The sequence below is a fragment of the Topomyia yanbarensis genome, chromosome 2 (genome assembly GCF_030247195.1).
Source record: "Topomyia yanbarensis strain Yona2022 chromosome 2, ASM3024719v1, whole genome shotgun sequence".
In the NCBI taxonomy this organism is placed as follows: Eukaryota; Metazoa; Arthropoda; class Insecta; order Diptera; family Culicidae; genus Topomyia; species Topomyia yanbarensis.
Window position 1 is genome coordinate 99,524,616 of NC_080671.1, and position 20,101 is coordinate 99,544,716.

A 20,101-nucleotide genomic window follows, 5' to 3' on the forward strand; every position below is an offset into this window, starting at 1 on the left:
TCCTCATGCTCTCCCTCGCATTTGCCGCACCGTTTTTTATTGCCACAATAAGTGGCTGTGTGGCCCAGTTGCTTGCAATTGCTGCAGTTCATTACCCGCGGTACAAACAGGCGAACGGGTAAGCGAACCCTATCCAGGAGGACATAGTTGGGAAGAGCAGACCCGGAGAAAGTCACCCGAATCGAGTCTGACGGAGAATAAGTTGTCTTATCATTTTCTGTTTTTGCGGAATACAATTGCTTGCATTCCAGAATCTTCACCTTTTGAAGTGAAGGGTGCTTAAAGCAGCCAACCCCGTACTTCAACAGGTCTTCGCACTTTAGACCCGGTTCGGCGACTATTCCATCGATCTCCACTGCCCTACAAGGCACATACACTCTGAATTGTTTCGTAAAACGCTCGCTGCGAGCAATCTGGTTTACCTGATCGAGGTCATTTACTAAAACGCGTATCTTATTAGCTCGAACACGTGTTATCTGAGCTACGGCCGGGTAGTTAGCAGTCAGCTCCCGTGATATTTCTAGAATATTGGGCGATTTCGTGTTGGGCCGGAAATACACCACCCAGGGTCCATTTGAATTGGCTGGGTATGTTTTAATACGGGGAGGACTGGGGGAATCAGGGGAGGGAGTAATATCGGGTTTATCCGGTAAATCCATGGGAATATCATTCCCATCCAATGTTCCTTCGCCCTCGGCCATTTAGGCACGAGGATAGCACGTGGTGTAAACGAGAGATGAAACTTGTATTCAGGGGAAAGGGAAAAGTAGACTAATCGGGGAAAGGAAAACGAAAGAAAGAAAAATAATACTTAGCTTATATAGCGGCGTGTCCGGCAATTCTGGTATTCACTTCACCAGCCTGGGCACCGGCGAACAAAGACTGCCTCAAACAATAGTTGACCTTCACTGTCAATATATATTCTTGTTCACTTTATGCACAGCACCAGAAAACGAACTGCTTCGATCGAGAGCTCGGAGAGTTATGGCATGAAGGGGTTAATAAGAAATATATAGTTTTAATGTACCCGATCAGAATGAAATAACAAGATTATAACAGAATACAATTTTTGTAACATCTTGTCTTATAAATTAGGTCTCGTTAGTAGTTAAAATTACAGAAATATATAAGGGGCCATACACTAATAACGTAAGGGCATATGGGGGAGGGGGAGTTTCAAAATATCTTACAAATTCTTATCTGAGGGGGAGGGAGGGTTTGTCCTTTCTTACGTTATATCATACAACAAGTTTAAAAAAATAAATCCATAAGGAAAATATTCTTTTTAATAACTAATAAGAAAAGGGAACTATTTTCATTTGTACCATATAATCCTTGTATATCAAACAATATGAGTGATTTTTTGGCTCTTGGTTGTACATTGTTCTGTCGGGAACTGGAGTCACAATATGCCTTACAAGTTAAGAAGTGTTGATACCCTTCATGTTGTTAGACCGACCTTGTTCTTTTCAAACCCGCAAGGTATCTGGAAAATGCTATAACATTCGATTGTCAAAGATCTTGAATGTCGAATATTTCCAGTGTGAACTGTATTTTAATTCAAGAAAATTCGAAGATGGTTAACTCGGAGCTATGCGTACGATAAGCGTCACAGCTGGAACTCAGAATAAATTCATGCCAGAAGAGGTTATAAACTTTTCTAAATTCTACATCACAAGAAAACAGATTCAAAGGAAGTGGAATATAGCAAAGCAGATAATGTGGACCAAATTGGAGTTACTGAATATCTGACAACAGTTATTCTTTCTACTGGGCGAGATTGGCATGCAATTAAAATACTGCAGATAATTACAGTTAAATTTTGTCATGAGTTTTCTTGTAATAATTCTATACATATCGTTTTCGCTATCTTATTATTTGATGAATTAACAATTCGATTTTTTAATTACGATAATCATGACAAGATCTTATGTAGGGGGAGGGGGAGTTCACCAAAATCTTACGAACTCTTATCTGGGGGGAGGGGGAGGTTGAAAAGCTCTAAAAAAGCCTTACGTAATTAGTGTACGGCCCCTAATAAGTAACAATGCGAGATATAGTTCTGAAATATTTTTGTTATGTGATTCTGAATTTTTTTGTTAATTTCAAGTAGGGCTTCCATCCCGGGAATTTTTTTCCCGGGAATCCCGGGATTTTTGGATTTCCCGGGATTCTCGATTCTCGGGAAATTGTGTTTTCTCATTCCCGGGATTAGGGGAATCCCGGGAAAAAATATTTTTAATTTATTCCAAAAGGCATAGGTTCTGCGAAAGAAACTCTGTAGGAAATATTTTAACTGGCAAACATTTGGAGTGGGTAGTGAATGCAGATTGTGCTTTTCCAACTGATTTGCAGATCAATGGTCTGTATATCTTTAGGCTCGCTGATGTTTTCGTGATTTTTTAGGTATATAGTCCAAGCCTTACTCAAAACAGGCTTGTTATTTGCTCACACATTGAGCCACAAAGAGCGAAATACACCGATTAAAAATAGAGCAGCACAAAAACACTGCGATGTGCAGAACGACCGCACAAAGAGAAACTTGAAAACGAAAAAGAGTAAGATATGTGCACCAAGAGCTGCACAATTTCGTTCAAAGAGTCACCTTGAAGAGCCACTTTTTTGTGCCTCGCTCACTGGAAAGCAGGTAGGAAGGCGAATCAAACTACAATTCAGATAAAGTTTGATCGGAAGAACTTTTTTAATTTTTTTTTTGCATGAAAAGTGCAAAGAGCGTTTGTTATTCTTCTCTTTATTTGTTCTGAGGTGCATAACATCCCTGACTCAAAACACTGCTTAGGAATGTTGATATTTTCGTGCAAATATGGATAAATTTGCCGGCCGTTGTACCGAAGCATTTCCTTACAGTAGCGTTAGTGATGCGCAGGATATCTCTGCTCTGTAACCGATGAGCCGATTGATCAGATTTTTTAACAGTTCTTTTAAGAATTTATTTTAATAGTTAGATCTTGAATGAAAGGGCTTGCAATCACATTAGTAATGGAAATGGCGGTACTTTCTTAAAAAAACGATGAGTGTTAGTTTCAAATGGTTGGTTTGTAGTGATATCACGCTTAACGCAAACGCTATTTAAAATAAGGAATGTTTCTAGAACGTCTGCAGAAATATTTGGTCGGTTCATCGAATGCAAATTTCGTCTGATTTGTTATACCGTAACTGTAATATCTGTAAATTTTTAGATGTATGAAAAGAAATACACAACGCTTTATCTGTCCAATATCATGCGCATCCAAACTCTTTGGATGTCGCTTTAAAGGATGCAGGTAGAATTTTTGAAGGAATAAGCAATCAAGATACCTGCCCGTAACAGGAAATCGATGGTAAGCTTCATCCGTTGCTGCAAAGTTCGTCCATTATCTGCTTGATTTTGATTCACACTTAATTCGGAATGATACTGATACTACCGTGACGGAGATGGATTCCATATATCACATTTTCTCATTTGACCGAAAATAATTGCACACTACTCTGAAGCAGCTCAATCTTCTCATTCAAGATTACCATAGAAGGTGCTTTGCATTAAATTGATCACATTCCATCGTATCATAACAACGAATTCCAATTTTGGACAGTAACTCTAGCAGCTGCGTTTAGTATATCGTCCCAATCGTAATAGTAATTACCAAAATTTGGGTTATACACATAACCAAGAAAAATCATCAAAAGAACGTGATGTTGCGTAAACTTATTGACGAGTTATCAAATGATTGAATGATGTGTAGGCCACCAATTCGCCATCTTCTGACAATTGCTTTTAGGACAGATATACATGCAATCAAACGGGTTTGAAAACTTTTCAATTTATTCTTTTGTTTTCAAGAAAATCATTAACCTTTTTGTTTTTCTTCTGTATTCCCGGGATTTCCCGGGAAATTTATTATTTATTTCCCGAATCCCGTGAAGCTGAAAACCGTAGGAAAATGGAAGCTGTTGTTTCAAGTGTGTCAGCGTCGATATGATGCTCATCACGTTCATGGTAGTCGTGCTCTTATATATGCTTACTAAGTGTAATAAAAATGTAATAGACATTTCCAGAGTGTTGTATTGAGCGTAGCCAAACCAGTTATTACATCATAGTTTGGATAAATGAGAAAGGCACAATTGCGCCACTAGGTGGACTAAAAAAGGTTTTTGTCTAGAATTACACTTAAGTGTTTCGCTTCTTCTGCGTAGTTAATTGTAGTTCCTCTAAGAGTTGGAGGAACAAACTTCTGATTTTTTGTCCTATACACCAAAAAATAATGAAATTTAAACGACATGTAAATCAATACGAATGTAAACATACAAAGCTTGAATCAAAATTTTGATTGAAAATTACATTAAATTTAATGGGAGTATTTTACAATTTAGTTCGTGTAATATTACATATAATTTATTTTACAGTAATATTGGATTAAAAATGCATTGAAGTACATTGGTATCCCGTTTAATGAAACTGTAACCTTCAATCAACGTGTAAAATTGTTCTTGTTATTTATCAGTGTGCAATCGGGCTATCTCAACAACCTATTTCTGCAACCTATGTGCATTAATTGTACACCTACCGTCTCACCGTTGCACTTGACAGTGTGTGCAGTGCTTTATCACGCAGAAGAAAACGTTTTGTTGAATCTAAAACGTGGCGAATGACTGTTTCAAACTGAAATGGACGTTTTTCAAAAGCATGTATTTGGTTTAGTTCAACAAATACTTCTGTTTACATTCTAAATAGAAACATTGTTGAATCAAAATAAAATTTGTTAGATCTAACTGATCCCTTTGTTAAAAACAAACAGAATCTTTGTTTAGTTTCAACTAAATTTGAGTTGTTCTCTCCTTTGGTTGATACAAAAGATTTGTTTTTGTTCCTTCAAACTTGTTTGTTCGGTTAAACTTAACATGATTTTGTTGTTGCAAACAAAATATTTGTTGAAATTACTGAAAAGCCAACAAATGAATTAGTTGGTAATTTCAACCAACAGTATTGATTGAATCAAACCTGAATCTTGTTTGTCACTATATCAAACGGGAAAATTGTTATTTAAAACCAAAATTTGTTTATTTTTACTATTTTTTTCTGCGTGATGGTCACACCTACGACCGCGCACCCGGCTTCCCATGAGCGTTTTGGCGGCTAAGAGGCTGTCTTTCCATGTTGCTCAGGGATACATTGCTCCTATACACATTTATGCATACAGGCATACATACGGGCTTACATTCATACATACATACAAACTATTTGGCACAAGTTTAGAGCGTGTAACGTCTTGTCATCTAGTCTGTCATCCTATGGAAAATCATTTTACCATCGCCTTTAATTTCGCATTGAATCCGCTTCTGTCTCTTCCTAATCCCCTTTTTGTCTCCTAGGTACGAAGCAGATCAATCAACTACTAATTAAAGCGGTAAACATACTAGCAGTATTAGTCCTTACTCACGAATACTTTTCCTACAACTGTGCTGTTTCTTCTCTATCTTATAACATAACTCGATTATCCCTGTTCTAGTCAATATACGTATTCATTACATTATGGATCAGGCAAACCCTCAATTTTTTTCTATTATTATTATCCTGAGTAGCTATACCAGTGAAGGTATTTAAGGATTTCGCAAAAAAAATCTCTGCCAATAAAGGCATAAAAAATATTTATCCACTATTCCCCATAAAGTTTGCTCGAACCGAATGTCCGCCTGGTTCGACTCGAATAGACCGCACCGACCTGAAAGGGTTGCTTATCATTTCTGAGAGCCGGTGTGTTTGGTCGAATTTAATAATAATAAGAACAATAATCCTGAATAACCAACTATCTCTTAGGTGCCAGTCCTGCACTCCTTTCCTGAACTAACCTCATACTCACGATCAAAAGAGTCGACAACTAGTAGGACCAGCCAACCAAGAAGACTTCCGAATCAATGAGAATAGACCATGCCAGTCGAAGGCCACAGGCCCAGTGCCATCTCGTACAGTGTCATTGTCATTTCTCAGCCCACACCCTGGCAGAAATTCATTCGCCCATCTAGACTCTGTCAAGATGAGAACCTACAACGCCTAACTGTTCGTATGTGCTAGTCCGTATAGATTTTGGTTTGCTGAAACGAAACAAGAAAAGCAAAATAATTGTGATTAGTATCGTAGTTATAATAAATAAGTAAACGATTTCTCATCTGTTGTTTGTTTCCTTGTTCGTAGTCCTCCTTCCTATTCCTGATCTGTTTGGGCTATTGGCTTTCCGTTTCCTTGGCCGTCACGCTCTCTTGCACCGAGTTGCATATATTGTAGCAAGAGAAACAAATGAAAAGACAAAAAAAAACTGAAAATGAATGCGAAATGCTCTCCTTTCTGACCCCGAACATAACCCTTACTTTCTCTTTGCTTATCATTTTGGTACCAGCCAGGAAGCACTTGGCCTTGTACCCACTGCTCTTCCACCATCCTCGCGGTTTTCTCCATTTATCACTGGCGTCACATGTGAGATTTGGCTACGGAAAATGATTTCCTGAGCAGACAATCAAATGAAAGAAGATTGCCAGGTAATTAGTGCACTTTCTGCACCAGGTATCATATCGCATTTGTAGATACACATATTAAGTGTATCTACTATACAATATGATGGCCGGAAGGATAGATAAGCAACCCAAGCTCCCCATCAACGTGTAAAATTATAATAAAATTCGTTGAAGATAGCACGAGAAGTAGTGTGTATTTGTGGTGGAACTTAATTTTACATTTATATTCATGCACATAGTGCATGAAAATAAATTTAACCCTCGAGCACTCGCGCTGTTGTACTTTGTACAACACGACGAATAGCAATTACCGTTGACCAGCATACCAGGATATCTGAACGGATTACTTTCTGTTACTCCAGGTAAAGCCAAAGAGGGTATATGTCCTCTCGAAGCTACCCTTGATACTGCACCCCCTCAAAGCAATTTTCGGTTCCAGTCTTCTGTTGGACAACACACTTCCGGCTCCGTAGCTGATATTCATCAAACCATCTGCAATCTAAATTATGATGACCTCACGACTGTTTCTCCAGGTAAAGCCAAAGAGAGTATATGTCCTCTCGAAGCTACTTTTGATACTGCACCCCCTCAAAGCAATTTTCGGTTCCAGTCTACCGTTGGACAACACAATATCGGCCCCGTAGCTGCTATTCATCAAACCATCTGCAATCTAAATTATGATGACCTCACGACTGTTTCTCCAGGTAAAGCCAAAGAGAGTATATGTCCTCTCGAAGCTACTTTTGATACTGCACCCCCTCAAAGCAATTTTCGGTTCCAGTCTTCTGTTGGACAACACACTCCCGGCTCCGTAGCTGATATTCATCAAGCCATCTGCAATCTAAATTATGATGACCTCACGACTGTTTCTCCAGGTAAATCCAAAGAGGGTATATGTCCTCTCGAAGCTACCTTTGATACTGCACCCCCTCAAAGTAATTTTCGGTTCCAGTCTACCGTTGGACAACATACTTCCGACTCCGTAGCTGACTTCCACCTAGCTATCCATGACTCAAATTATGAAGACACCACGACTGTTTCTCCAGGTAAATGCCAGGAATGTATATGTTCCTCCGAAGCTAGACATACAGATACTGCCTCCCTTCAAATGAATTCCCGTTCCCAGCTCAGAATATACTACCAAAACGTGAGAGGACTACGCACAAAGATCGATGAGCTGTTCGTAGCTGTAACCGACGCAGAGCACGACGTCATTATCCTGACAGAAACATGGCTGAACGACGAAATCAATTCCCTGCAGCTGTTTGGATCTAGATATACGGTCTATCGTAACGATCGTGACCCAGTCGTTTCTGGTAAAAAAAGGGGCGGGGGTGTACTTATAGCTGTTTCTAATCGGTTAGCGTCTAAACAAAAAAGTTTTAACAATAACGGCGTAGAACAACTCTGGGTAAACCTTAATAGCCATGGTATTAACACATGCGTGGGCGTCGTATACCTCCCTCCGGACTCCGCAGATAACATAAACGTTATTCAGAACCATATTCAATCCGCACTTGACATTGCTAATTCGCTAGAACCCCAAGCTTCTCATTTGTTATTTGGAGATTACAACCAGCCTGGTCTTGTATGGAAAACGACTTCTTTCGGTTATGCTTACGCCGACCATTCTGACTCATCCCTTTCGAGATCTAGCGTTGCTTTACTAGACGGGATGTCATTACTCAACATGCTGCAAATGTGTACCATCACGAACAGACTAAATCGCACGTTAGATCTTCTGTTTGTAAATGAAGATGCATACAAGAACTGCCATGTCTATCGTGCAGATGAGCCACTCGTTGAAATAGATCCGCATCACCCTCCCCTCTTAGTTGAGCAGACCTGTCCTGGACAGGTTATTTTTGACGAGATTATTGACGATTTGAAGTATAACTTTTCAAAAACCGATTTTCCTGGACTCAACAACTCACTGCAAACGATTGACTGGGTGACTTTGCTCAATAACGCAACCGATGTAAATGACGCAGTAGAAGAGTTCTCATCGATCCTGACCCAACTGTTTGAAATATATGTCCCAGCCCCGCGTCCTAAACCAAAACCACTTTGGTCCAATCGACGTCTCCGAGAACTTAAACGACTGAGGGCAGCCGCGCTTCGGCACTACACCAACCGAAGAAATCCCAATACAAAGCGGGAATTCATATATGCTAGCAACAATTACAAAGCTTATAATCGCTTCCTATACTCTCGGCATGTATTACAAACGCAATCTGACCTTGAGCGAAATCCGAAACGTTTCTGGTCTTTTGTAAATGAGAAGCGTAAAGAGAGTGGACTTCCTTCTAGTATGACTCTGGCAAATGAAACTTCTAGCACGACTCGCGGTATCTGTAACCTGTTTGCAAAACATTTTTCGTGTGCATTTGAAACAGTTCCGAATACTCCAGAACAGGTCGAAATCGGACTACGAGATGTTCCCAGGGGTGTGACGGGCCTAGGTAACATCCATTTTACGGAGGAAGACATTGTTGCTGCTACTGATAAATTGAAATCTTCGACTTCGGCTGGTCCTGATGGGATTCCTGCCATTATTTTAAAAAGATGTGCGAGTGCCCTTTCCGCTCCCCTAAAGCTGATTTTTAATCTATCTTTGTCGCAAGGGACGTTTCCTCTTTGTTGGAAAAAATCGGTTATGTTTCCTGTTTTTAAAAAAGGTGATAAGCAGGACATAGCAAATTATCGGGGCATAACCTCTCTCTGTGCGGGGTCCAAGTTATTTGAAATTCTAGTAAGCAATGTATTGTTCCGGGAAGCCAAAACATATATATCAACAGATCAACACGGGTTCTTCCCAGGTAGATCAACATCCACGAATTTAGCACAATTCACTTCACACTGTATTAAAAGTTTTGAATGCGGAGCACAAGTGGATACTATTTATACAGATCTCAAAGCAGCATTCGATCGTGTTAATCACTCGCTCCTACTGGCGAAGATAGAAAGATTGGGTGCCTCACTCAACTTCACCAAGTGGCTTAAATCATACCTTGTAGGTCGTACCTTATCTGTCAAACTAGGAAATGTTGAGTCACATAACTTTATAAATTTATCAGGTGTGCCCCAGGGTAGTAATCTTGGACCCTTGCTGTTCTCCTTGTTCTTCAATGACGTTTGTAATGTCCTTCCACCAGGATGCAAACTTATCTATGCAGATGACCTTAAACTGTTTCTTATTGTACGATCTGAATTGGACTGCATTGAACTACAGCGACAACTAGATGAATTTTGTAACTGGTGCACTCGAAATCGGTTGACTATCAGTGTATACAAATGCTCAGTAATTTCTTTCACGCGCAGAAAAAATCCAATTTTGTGGTGTTATACTATCTCAGGGAAACTACTGGATAGAGTGTCAGTTGTCAGGGACCTTGGTGTACAGCTGGATTCTAAATTGACGTTTAGAGATCACTATTCCCACATCATTGCGAAAGCCAATCGGAACCTTGGTTTTATCATTAGAATAGCCAAAGAGTTTACTGACCCATACTGTCTGAGAGCACTGTACTTCTCTCTTGTACGCTCCATCCTGGAAGCTTCAGCTATCATTTGGTGCCCGTACACAAATGTCTGGATTACCAGAATTGAATCTATACAAGCTAGGTTTCTCCGATATGCCCTTAAAACCTTGCCATGGCGCAACCCGATAGAGTTGCCACCTTACATTGAACGCTGTCGTCTGCTCGACATGGACCCTCTTTCAAAAAGGCGAAATATATCCAGAGCCGTGTTTGTAGGGAAAGTTCTAACAGGTGAAATAGATGCCCCAAATATACTTTCTCAGATTAATGTAAATGTGCCCGCTAGAAGTATAAGATCGTGGAATTTTTTAAGACTTGACTATCAAAGTACTGATTATGGACAGAATGAACCCATAAGGGCGATGTGTAGCGTATTTAATAATGTTTATGAATGTTTTGACTTCTCTGTATCAAGTGACGTTTTTAAAAATAGGCTTAAGGCTTGTATTATTAGTAACACATTGTAATGTAATGTAATGTTATGTAATGTAATGTGTAATATTGTTTAATATGTATATGTGAAAAGATAATGAGGTTTTTACGCGCATTTGGAGGTTGTTTGATGGACTCCAAATGGGCTTTTTCTCATTCTATATTTCATGTAGACCATGTAGGTCAGATGAAAAATAAAATAAATAAATAAATAAATAAACACTTTGGGATATACCACTCGGCCCTATTCTGCGCGGCGTGTGACGTGACACGACTAATCTCACCTCACTCTACGTGACTTTTCTCACCCGTTTCTGAGGAGTCACTTCGGGTGACGTGAGACGCTCATTTAACCGCAATGGGGAATCTCACCTCACCCAAGTCGACTCTCAGAATAGGGTTAGAAAAGTCACGTAAAGTGAGGTGAGGTTAGTCGTCTTGTATTCCTCAGAAATCATGTTTTAGACAATATACACTCATTTTTGTGTACTGATATACCTCAAGTGCAACAAAACAATGAAATTATTTGATGAAACCAGACCAGTAGAACGCGCGATGTGGGAAGCTCGACCAAACAATATTCTGTTCAATACTCCCTTCGGCAAACTTATTCAGAAGATCAAGAGCTAATCAGTGGAAGATAAAATAGTTTCTTGGAACTAAAACCAAAAATGGTGAATATCACCAACTAAACTAATTTATTCATTTATCAACTAAACTAATTTATTCATTTATAATTTTGCAATATGTACGCAAAGAAATTAAAATTTGGAAGTCGTAAAACTCATGTGTACCATTTCTGTAACACCATTCAACCACTCACGATGGTAATCTGTGAAAGGGGCTGCTTATAAAATGCACAGAAATAATGACACAACCTTCCTAAGTACAGAAAAATGCTAAATAAGCACAATTGTTCTTCAATTTCTTCAACGTACTGATTTGATTCGAAAATAGTATAGCTCACTTATGACATGAATTATGCTATCATACTTCTAAATAGTCGCAATCTTGAGATTCAGAAATCATGAATATGCATGCTCATTAGCGCTACCTAGTGGCAGAATCCCAAACTATTCAGTGTTCCGCTTCTTAGGTATTTATCTCTTGTGCAACTCTATCGAAGATACCGTCCTGCTAACAAATCAGGAATTCGAGATACAGTAGGCCAAAAATGGTATGGCCACTAGCGCCACGTAGTAACAGAATATCAAATTATGTTGCATACCACCTCATAGGCTTTGATCGCCAGAACAAAATTGCCGAAGACACTTATCTGCTGAAAAATCAGACACTTTAGATACAGTAGATCGAAAAAAAATAATGCTCACTAGCGCCCTGGCGGTAGAATTCCATCATGTTATTTTGACCATCCGAAAGGCCAGTATCTACTGCCCAATTTTGCAGAAGAAAATAGTGCTCCGAATGATACGGATCACGAAGTATTCTAAAGACTATCTGTGTTGTACAAAGTACACGCGCGAGTGCTCGTGTTACAAAATTTGGCGCGAGTGCCGGAGGGTTAAAATCACAAAATATTTTTTTCTGTGTACTGGAAAACGGTACAGGAGTGGATCCAGAAAAGAATTTCGGAGGGGGTCCGAAATTTCGATTTTGAAATGTTCAATATACAATATATAATATGTAATACCCTTTTTTAAATTAAAATCAGTTTTGGTTGTCGAATCTGGTTTGGAATAGTTTGGAATTTAGAACGAATTTAGAAAAGAAAATATTTTAAAATTACTCAACGAGATTAAAAATTTCGGGGGGGTCCGGACCCCCAGGACCCTCCCCCTGGATCCGCCACTGAAACGGTACAATGACCGTTTTTGCAGGGTTCACGTTGAGTCCCTTTTTTTGAAAGATCAAGTCGTGAAGAAGCTCAGGGTTAATTGAATCCGACCGCTTTGTACAGATTAATGTTTTTACCTTACAAAAACTTTATTAACATTAAGGGGTTTGAGCTCACGAACAATCGCTGGTTTTGACTTTCCAGGTGAATATAAAGCAATCACACTATTTCGTTTGAAATACATCACAGCCCAAGTAACAATTTAAGTTTTATGGCACGCTACAAGTGCAATCTATGTTTTATCAGTGGCTATAAAACTACCATAAAACCTCAATTGTTACTAGGGAGATGACCTGTTTGCGTTTAGTTTTGTCAAAACGTTTTTGTACGCTTATAAACGATACTGCGAACTGTCAGCCAATTTATAGACAGCTGATGCCAGTGCGACAACTGCGCGAACGGTCTAAAGTTGGTTACACTTCGAGTGTCGGACTCTGTACATATTTAATTGAAAATTCCAAAATTTAGAAAAGTTCAAGAGTATATGGTTGCATGATGAAATTGTAAGGAAAATTTAAGTAAATAACAAAATACGATCCTGGTCAATTCAGTTATAGAAAACGCTATTAAAAAAAATGCATAAAAACATAATTGTATAAAATCATCATTATTCGTCGAATCTCTTGTACGTAACTTGCTATCGCGCGTCGAGACCTTCTTTCGCAGAAAACATTTGTTTGCTCGCCACCGGCATCGTGAGGGTAATTCACATACCGCATTTTGTCATTCACACAAACGTAATCATCGTAAAAGCTGTCTTGGTGTTCGCGATCAGTTATTCTTCCATGCCTCTTGTCCTCGCGAATGGGGCTGGCTTTTGGTTTGGCGGTGCTGGACGCTGCTTTTGTAGTGATGCGTTCAACTTGGCATCTTCCGCGCAAGGTGCGCCGTCTGATTGTAGTGCTGGCATTTGTCCTTGATGGGTACATAGTGTAGTGCGTAAGAATCCGTAGGATTGGCCACCCTGGCAATGAATCACCCTATACTTACCCGATGTTTAGGAGAATCAACCAATATACCAAGTGGTGTCAAAAAATGTTTGAGCAAGAAAAAATGAAGACAAATAATGAAAAGGATCGGGTACCACAATGAATATCTTGCTCAATAACATTTCAATCAATAACAATTACGCTGGAAAACAAAATAATTGTGAACAATAATTTTCATTTTTAAGAAATAAACTGTAATACTTGTTCTTTTAAATGCATTGTACGACATGATGCCCGCATATTTTACCCGATAAAATATGGCTTGACGAGCGTCTAGCTCTACGGCAAGAATATGTTATCAGAAGCCAAGCAACGGGTTATCAACGTTTTCACATTTTCGGACTGAATAATCATTAGTTTCCCGTTGAATCTCGCAACAAATATATTTCACTTCTAACGATGACTGATAACGCAAATATGACACTTGGACGGTTTAATTCGTACACAGAAAGCATTTGATTGTTGGCGGTGATTTTGTTGCACTGGCACTACTTTGCAATAGTTTGCAAATCTGCACCTTTTCTATCCACTGGTCAATGCCAATTTTGAGTAGTTTGAACTGATTAGAGCTACTATAGCACTTTTTTCATCTATTTTAAATATACACTAGAATGCGTTTGTTCTAAAAACTTTCCTCGATCGGTAAACTCTAGTAGAATAATTAAAATCATATAATTTACATTTGTTTTAAAACAAGACTGTGATTGTTCGTTTCCAATACTGATTATACAACACTTATTACTTGTGGTAATCCCGCGGTGCAAGCCTGTTGCTTTTTGCGACAGTTCTAACGTTTCACTCTAGTTTAAGCTTTACCTATCAGCGAAAATAATTTACAAAAGCTCTGCCTTTAGCTTAACCTACGATCCTGAAGTTGCACAGTTAAGAGCCTTCACTTAAAATTATGTGACTGTTTTTGAGTTATTTCCTGTGTTCTGTTCCCTTAATTTACGTAGTGCTCTCTAGGATTTTTTCTATCATGAAATTAAAATGTCTTATTATAATAAAAATATTAACAGTCAATAGTTGATAGCCTTAGGAAAAAAATTTAGAAAGCTTTTTAAGAACAGATTTATGAGCACCACTTTCCCCTTAGGATAACAGCTGCCTGCGCCTACAGCAACAGCTTGACCAGGGCTCCGATTGCCAGCAGCACGTGCGAAATCAGCACCATCGAAGCGGCGGATTTCGACTTGGGTGACACGGTGGACGTCGAAGGCCGCAGAATGTCACCCAGATTGGTGATGATGTCCGGCAGTGGTTTAATCTTCGGATCACAGGCAGTATTTTCGATGGCATCCTTCACGGTGGCCGTCAAAATACGGAAGTTAGTATCCTTCGGATCCAGCTTGGAGTACATGTACTGGTGCATCCGATCGGATAGAACCCACAGGTTGCTTTCATCGTCTACTTTGACGTCGTTGGGAAAGACCATGTCCGTAACACTCATGTACACACGGCCGAGCGATTTGATGGTGTATGCTCGGTTGGATGTTTTCCAGCACGTTACGGCGTTCAAATTCGGAAGAGCGTAGAAGATTACTCCGGTCTTCCGATCGAGGAAGGCAACACCGGCTTGTCCGTTAGGACCTCGAGATCCCAAAACTTTAAATTCACGGTAGATTTTATCCGAAGTCGCCAACGTTTGATTCCGGAGTATTCTGGTGGATACTGCAAATTCGTTTGTCGAACTCAGCGGGTGGAAGTACAGTGTCGAGAAGTTGTCATTCTGCGGTCGAGACAGTGCTATTCCGAACAGACCATCATCCCACTGAAATGAGATTCCAGTGATCGTGTAATTTCCGGCCAGCGGATCCGGATGGAAGAAGTGATGCTTAATACGCCACGATTCCTGCAACTTCCAGGAATAGACCACCAACCCGGGAGCTCCAAGATCCGCGGCATAGGCAAACGTATCGTCGCAATCCGTATCTTCGACGGCAATGTTTGCGTAGAAGGAACTCTCTTTGATGTGATCTTTGGGAAATTTGTACCGCCGAAGTAGATTGTCATTGTGTAGATCGTACACCAGCAGCGAGGTAGGAGCTTGAACCTTCAGATCGCCAAGAATGTCGGACACTCCGGTGTCCAGTACCCAGAGTCGACCGCAGCGATCAGCCCGTATCCGGAAGGGGGATACGATTTCCGGTGCTTCCTCGTCACCCATCTGTCGATGGGCATTCCAGCTGGGGTAGGGTTTTAGCTTCGGGGACTGAGTGCCGGTTTCTGGAATATAAAAAAAATGAGAAATAAATGCTATTAGTAAAAAATTATGAACAAGAAATGCGTAAAACTATAAAGCGACACAGTCACAAAGGATTTATATCTATAGCGATAAAACCCAACCTTTAAACCGCACCCGGTCCGGAACATTAATGAGTTCTTTCAGCGAAACCATTCATTCTAACGCTGTCCTCGTTAAAACGAACAAGTCCACTCAGCACTGCACAGTTTTAATTGTCTTTGCTCTGATTTACTTCCGCAAGTACCAGCATAGCGGTGGAGCAGATAATTTAAATATTGACTCGACTTACCGGCATTGACCGGTAGCTGCCGGACAAAAGTGGGTAGTGGTAGTGGAGAAGAACGGAACCTCTGATGGTCGGGTCAGTTTGAGCTATTAATTAGAATCCAATAATAGATATGCGAACTCTAAAGGTGTCAAGCTAGGTGCACAGAACGATTGGAATTGGACACTAGAACTAGTCATTTAACCTTTTCAACTATGCTGTAAACCGGTTGATTGATTGTTTTTCTCTCCATATTACAAATGGGAGGAGCTATTTGGTTTTGCATTCCGACGAAGGTTATCGTTACTGGAACTAAGCTAGTATATCTCTCTCGTAAACCTCATGGTATTGTTTGTGGATAGTTGGTCGACTGGTTTTGTTTTTATTGGCCGGGATACCACAGTTCGGTTATTTTTCATGGTCGATAACTGGTTCCGGGATTATTTGGATGTTTGTTTGTCTGATACTGTATACGGTATCCCTATTAGATCCGCATATGAATTGACTTTTGCTAAAAACACCTCTGAATCGAATGACGACATATGACTTGTCCCATGCTGAATGAACGGTATGCGCGAAGTTTGAGTGCTGAATGTATTCTAGCTCTAGGAGACACAGTTTGAGCCGCACCTATCGCGGAATGGGATAAGCACCATTAAAAGAGCGTTTTCCACAAAATCGAGACGAAACGAAGCGAAAATAAGAAAGAGAACTTTCTTATCTACAACTTTGTCGAAGAATATCTAACTTTATTAGGTATGGAATTTGCCGTTCGACTTCGCCTCATCAGAATCCGACACTAACTTAGTGACAGGACTAAACTGAGCTCGAAAACGAAAACACTGTTTATGTTGTAAAAAAAATCCAAGCTATACTATTTGTGTTTCTGAGCAAACTGAGTTGCGCGTGATGTTCCGCTAGAAAAGTAGTTTTTATCAAGCTGTTCAGAATTATTTGACCGAAAGTTGATTTGGCTTCGCCAGCCAATGCAACATGCACTCTGCTATATCCCTCCTTAATGAGCATGGCCATGATGACCGTACAATTCGTTGTTGCTACTCCTTGATTGACCAGAACAAGCGAAATTGCACAGAGAATTAACGAAAATCCATCCTCAATATACACGTTTCGCTATTTCTGTATTTTGAAATGCCAATAACGGTGCCGGCCACGTCCTTACAGTCATCGGGGAAGGAAAAGAATGTTAGTGTAACAAACGTTGTTATGGAGACCGTGTATACTAGACTGGTTCAATTTTTGACTTTTAGCTCCACCAGGCTTTACTGATTCCTTTTATGGCCCTTAGTAATTGTACAAATTTTGGTACCGATCGGTTGTTTCTACTGACCCTCCAAAAATTTGAAAGTTTATATGGAAATTAGTATGGAAAATCGGTTAAAATTAAAAATAAATTCCTAAAAAATCACCTCATCAATCAATTCATGAGAAAACTATATATTTCTAAATTCATTCGTGGAACATTGTAAGTTTTTGAAAATTCGCTGAGAAAAGTTATTAACTAAAAAAGCAGCATGGCTTCAAAACAAGTGGATTTTATTATTAATCATAGCAACCCTGTTTGAATAGCTTCATCGTTATACAAGTGTAAACTAGGCTTACCACCCACCGCTCCCGTATGGCAGATGCAGTTATTCAAACAGGGTTGCTATGATTAGTAATAAAATCCACTTGTTTTGAAGCCATGCTGTTTCTTTAGTTAATAACTTTTCTCAGTGAATTTTCATAAACTTTCAATGTTCCACGAATGTGTTCAGTAGAAGAGTACCTTTAGAAATATATAGTTTTCTCATGAATAAGATAATTTTTAAGGAATTTATTTTCAATGTTAACCGATTTTCCATACTAATTTCCATATAAACTTTGAAATTTTTGGAGGGTCCTTAGACACAAGCGATCGGTACCAAAATTTGCACAATTACTAAGGGTCATAAATGCAACTTCACGATTGCCACGGGAAGGAGTTTTTGTTAGTAGGATGGGGTAAAGTGTTACATAAATCTGGATTCACCGTGATAAGTGATACGATCTATACAACTCTCAGAAGTGTTTTTTTATTCATTTCGTTTATTTGGTAGGCACAAATGCGTTAGTTTGGCGGCGCCAAATTCTTTTGTTTTTACATTTTGGATATTAAAATTAGGAGGTTACAATGTTGAAATATTTTTTTTTATACAAAAGAAAAGAAAGTTTACAGCTATCTTAAGACTAGAAATAACATTCAATATACAAGAGAGGACCAAAAGATTTTTTTTATGAATTTTTTTTAAAGCAAGGGATTCAGTTTGATATACAAGAGGGGGAGTAATAGTATTTTACGAAATATTTTACAGTTATCTTAAAACTAACAATATAGTTTAGTACACAAAAGGAGGAACAAACATTTATGAGATATTTCACAGATATCTTAAAACTAGGGATACAATTCTATTTACAAGATGGAGGACAAGAGTTTCAATAATGAGTAAAAATTACAGCTATCTTAAAACTAGGAATACAGAATACAAATTTGATTTTTTTTTGGTCAAGATCAGGCATTGTAATTCTCTCTCACTCACGCGAGAAGAGGCTTATCCGATGTCCAACTTTTCCGAGATAAGATGAGTCGCAAAATTCTCCGTCTCCACAAATAGCGTGAGAATACATTTTCCGGATAAAGTTTATTTGATTTTTTCCTTCTCACCGGAAAAGGTGATAATTTTTTAATTTCGTGGAAATCAATGAAAGCGTAAAAACATACATTTAATTTCAAAGAAAAGTGGCAAAGAAGTACGACAGACTTGTTTTTTCGTGTTTTGGAATAGCGACAGCAAGGCAGCGACCGCAAAAAGGATACCATGATAAACTCATTCGCTCATTCTCCGGTGGTTTTATTTATCCGGAGAAATAACACGTTGTCTTTATCCGGAGAAGTTGTGTGAGTGCCAATAACTTTTCGTGTGAAAATGTGAGTTTTTATTGTCGCAGTAGCAAATTATGCGGACGCATTTACTCATATGAGCGATAAATGCAATGCCTGGTCAAGATATTCAGAGGGTGGTTTATTTCCACATCAGTGTAGCAGTAGTTGTATCAAGGACAGGGGAGAGAAGGCGTATGGTGACAGGGAAAGAAGAGCAAAACTTGCAACTTTCGCTCAAACGGGAGATCAGCGAAACAAATTTGCGCCTCAGTCTAGTTGGTCGTCGAGTACCGGATTGGCGGATGGTATTCTTCGGATCCGCGGAAAATCCTTCAAAAGTCATCGGACCTCGAGTCGCTCTCGCTTCAGTTTCTTTCTATACAGGCGTAGTGGTAAGGGCGACGGCGGTTACATATTGGCACTCTGGATCTGATCGGTTCCACAAGGCAGGAGGAAACTTCTAAAAACGATAAATAAAAATTGGGATATTTATCGTTTTTATGAAAGTATAAAGAAGGGACATATAGGGGAAATCACGAGTTGCAAGCATATCTCGGACTGGTACATTGGGTGGTCTACCTCAGGCCCGAAGGGAATCCTTTAACTGAGACCTAGCGTCCAAATACCCGGCGCATACCCAGACAACGTGTTCGATGTCGTGATAGCCCTCGTCACAAGCGCACAGACTACTCTCCGCAAGCCCAATACGCCGCAAATGCGCATCCATGGTGTAGTGATTGGACATAAGTCGGGACATTACGCGAATAAAATCCCGACCCACATCCATCCCCCCGAACCAAGGCTTCGTTGATACCTTTGGGATAATCGAATGTAGCCATCGTCCAAGTTCCCCGTTGCTCCACGAGGTTTGCCAACTGTTGAGCGTCCTCTGACGACAAATACTAAAAAATTCGTTGAAGCAGATTGGTCTTTCGTATATGTCACCATTTAATGTGCCCGCCTTTGCTAATGAGTCGGCCTTTTCATTGCCCGGGATAGAACAATGAGAGGGGACCCAAACAAAGGTAATCTGATAAGATTTTTCAGATAACGTACACAAGGACTCCTGTATCATCCCCAGAAAATACGGGAGTTGCTTTTTAGGCTTCACCGCACGAAGAGCCTCGATAGAGCTGAGGCTGTCCGAAACGATGAAGTAGTGATCTGTGGGCAGAGTGTCGATGATCCCAAGGGTGTACTGAATTGCAGCTAACTCTGCGACGTAAACTGAAGCAGGATCATTGAGCTTGAATGAAGCGGTGATAGTATTGTTGAAGATACCGAAGCCAGTGGACCCATCGAGATTTGATCCGTCAGTGTAAAACATTTTGTCGCAGTCGACTTCT

At 39.7% G+C, this 20,101-nt stretch overlaps 2 protein-coding genes across 3 annotated transcripts in view; both read right to left on the reverse strand.

Moving 5' to 3' along the window:
• The window catches only part of LOC131678974 (protein yellow-like), a 342,660-nt gene that overhangs the window by 270,462 nt on the left and 52,097 nt on the right, over nucleotides 1–20,101 (reverse strand). The gene's annotated exons all lie outside the window — the stretch shown is intronic.
• LOC131678975 (protein yellow-like) overlaps nucleotides 13,690–20,101 on the reverse strand; it is a 58,539-nt gene continuing 52,127 nt past the window's right edge. Inside the window, exons 1-2 of one of the 2 annotated variants that reach the window (XM_058959473.1) lie at nucleotides 15,672–15,800; nucleotides 13,690–15,551 (exon numbers count right to left, since the gene is read on the reverse strand). In XM_058959473.1, the coding sequence (XP_058815456.1) occupies nucleotides 14,440–15,551; nucleotides 15,672–15,723 (1,164 nt within the window). In that variant the 5' untranslated portion in view covers nucleotides 15,724–15,800 and the 3' untranslated portion in view covers nucleotides 13,690–14,439. Of the gene's footprint in view, nucleotides 15,552–15,671; nucleotides 15,801–20,101 lie in introns of those variants that run through there. The other variant, XM_058959472.1, reaches the window with a different exon arrangement.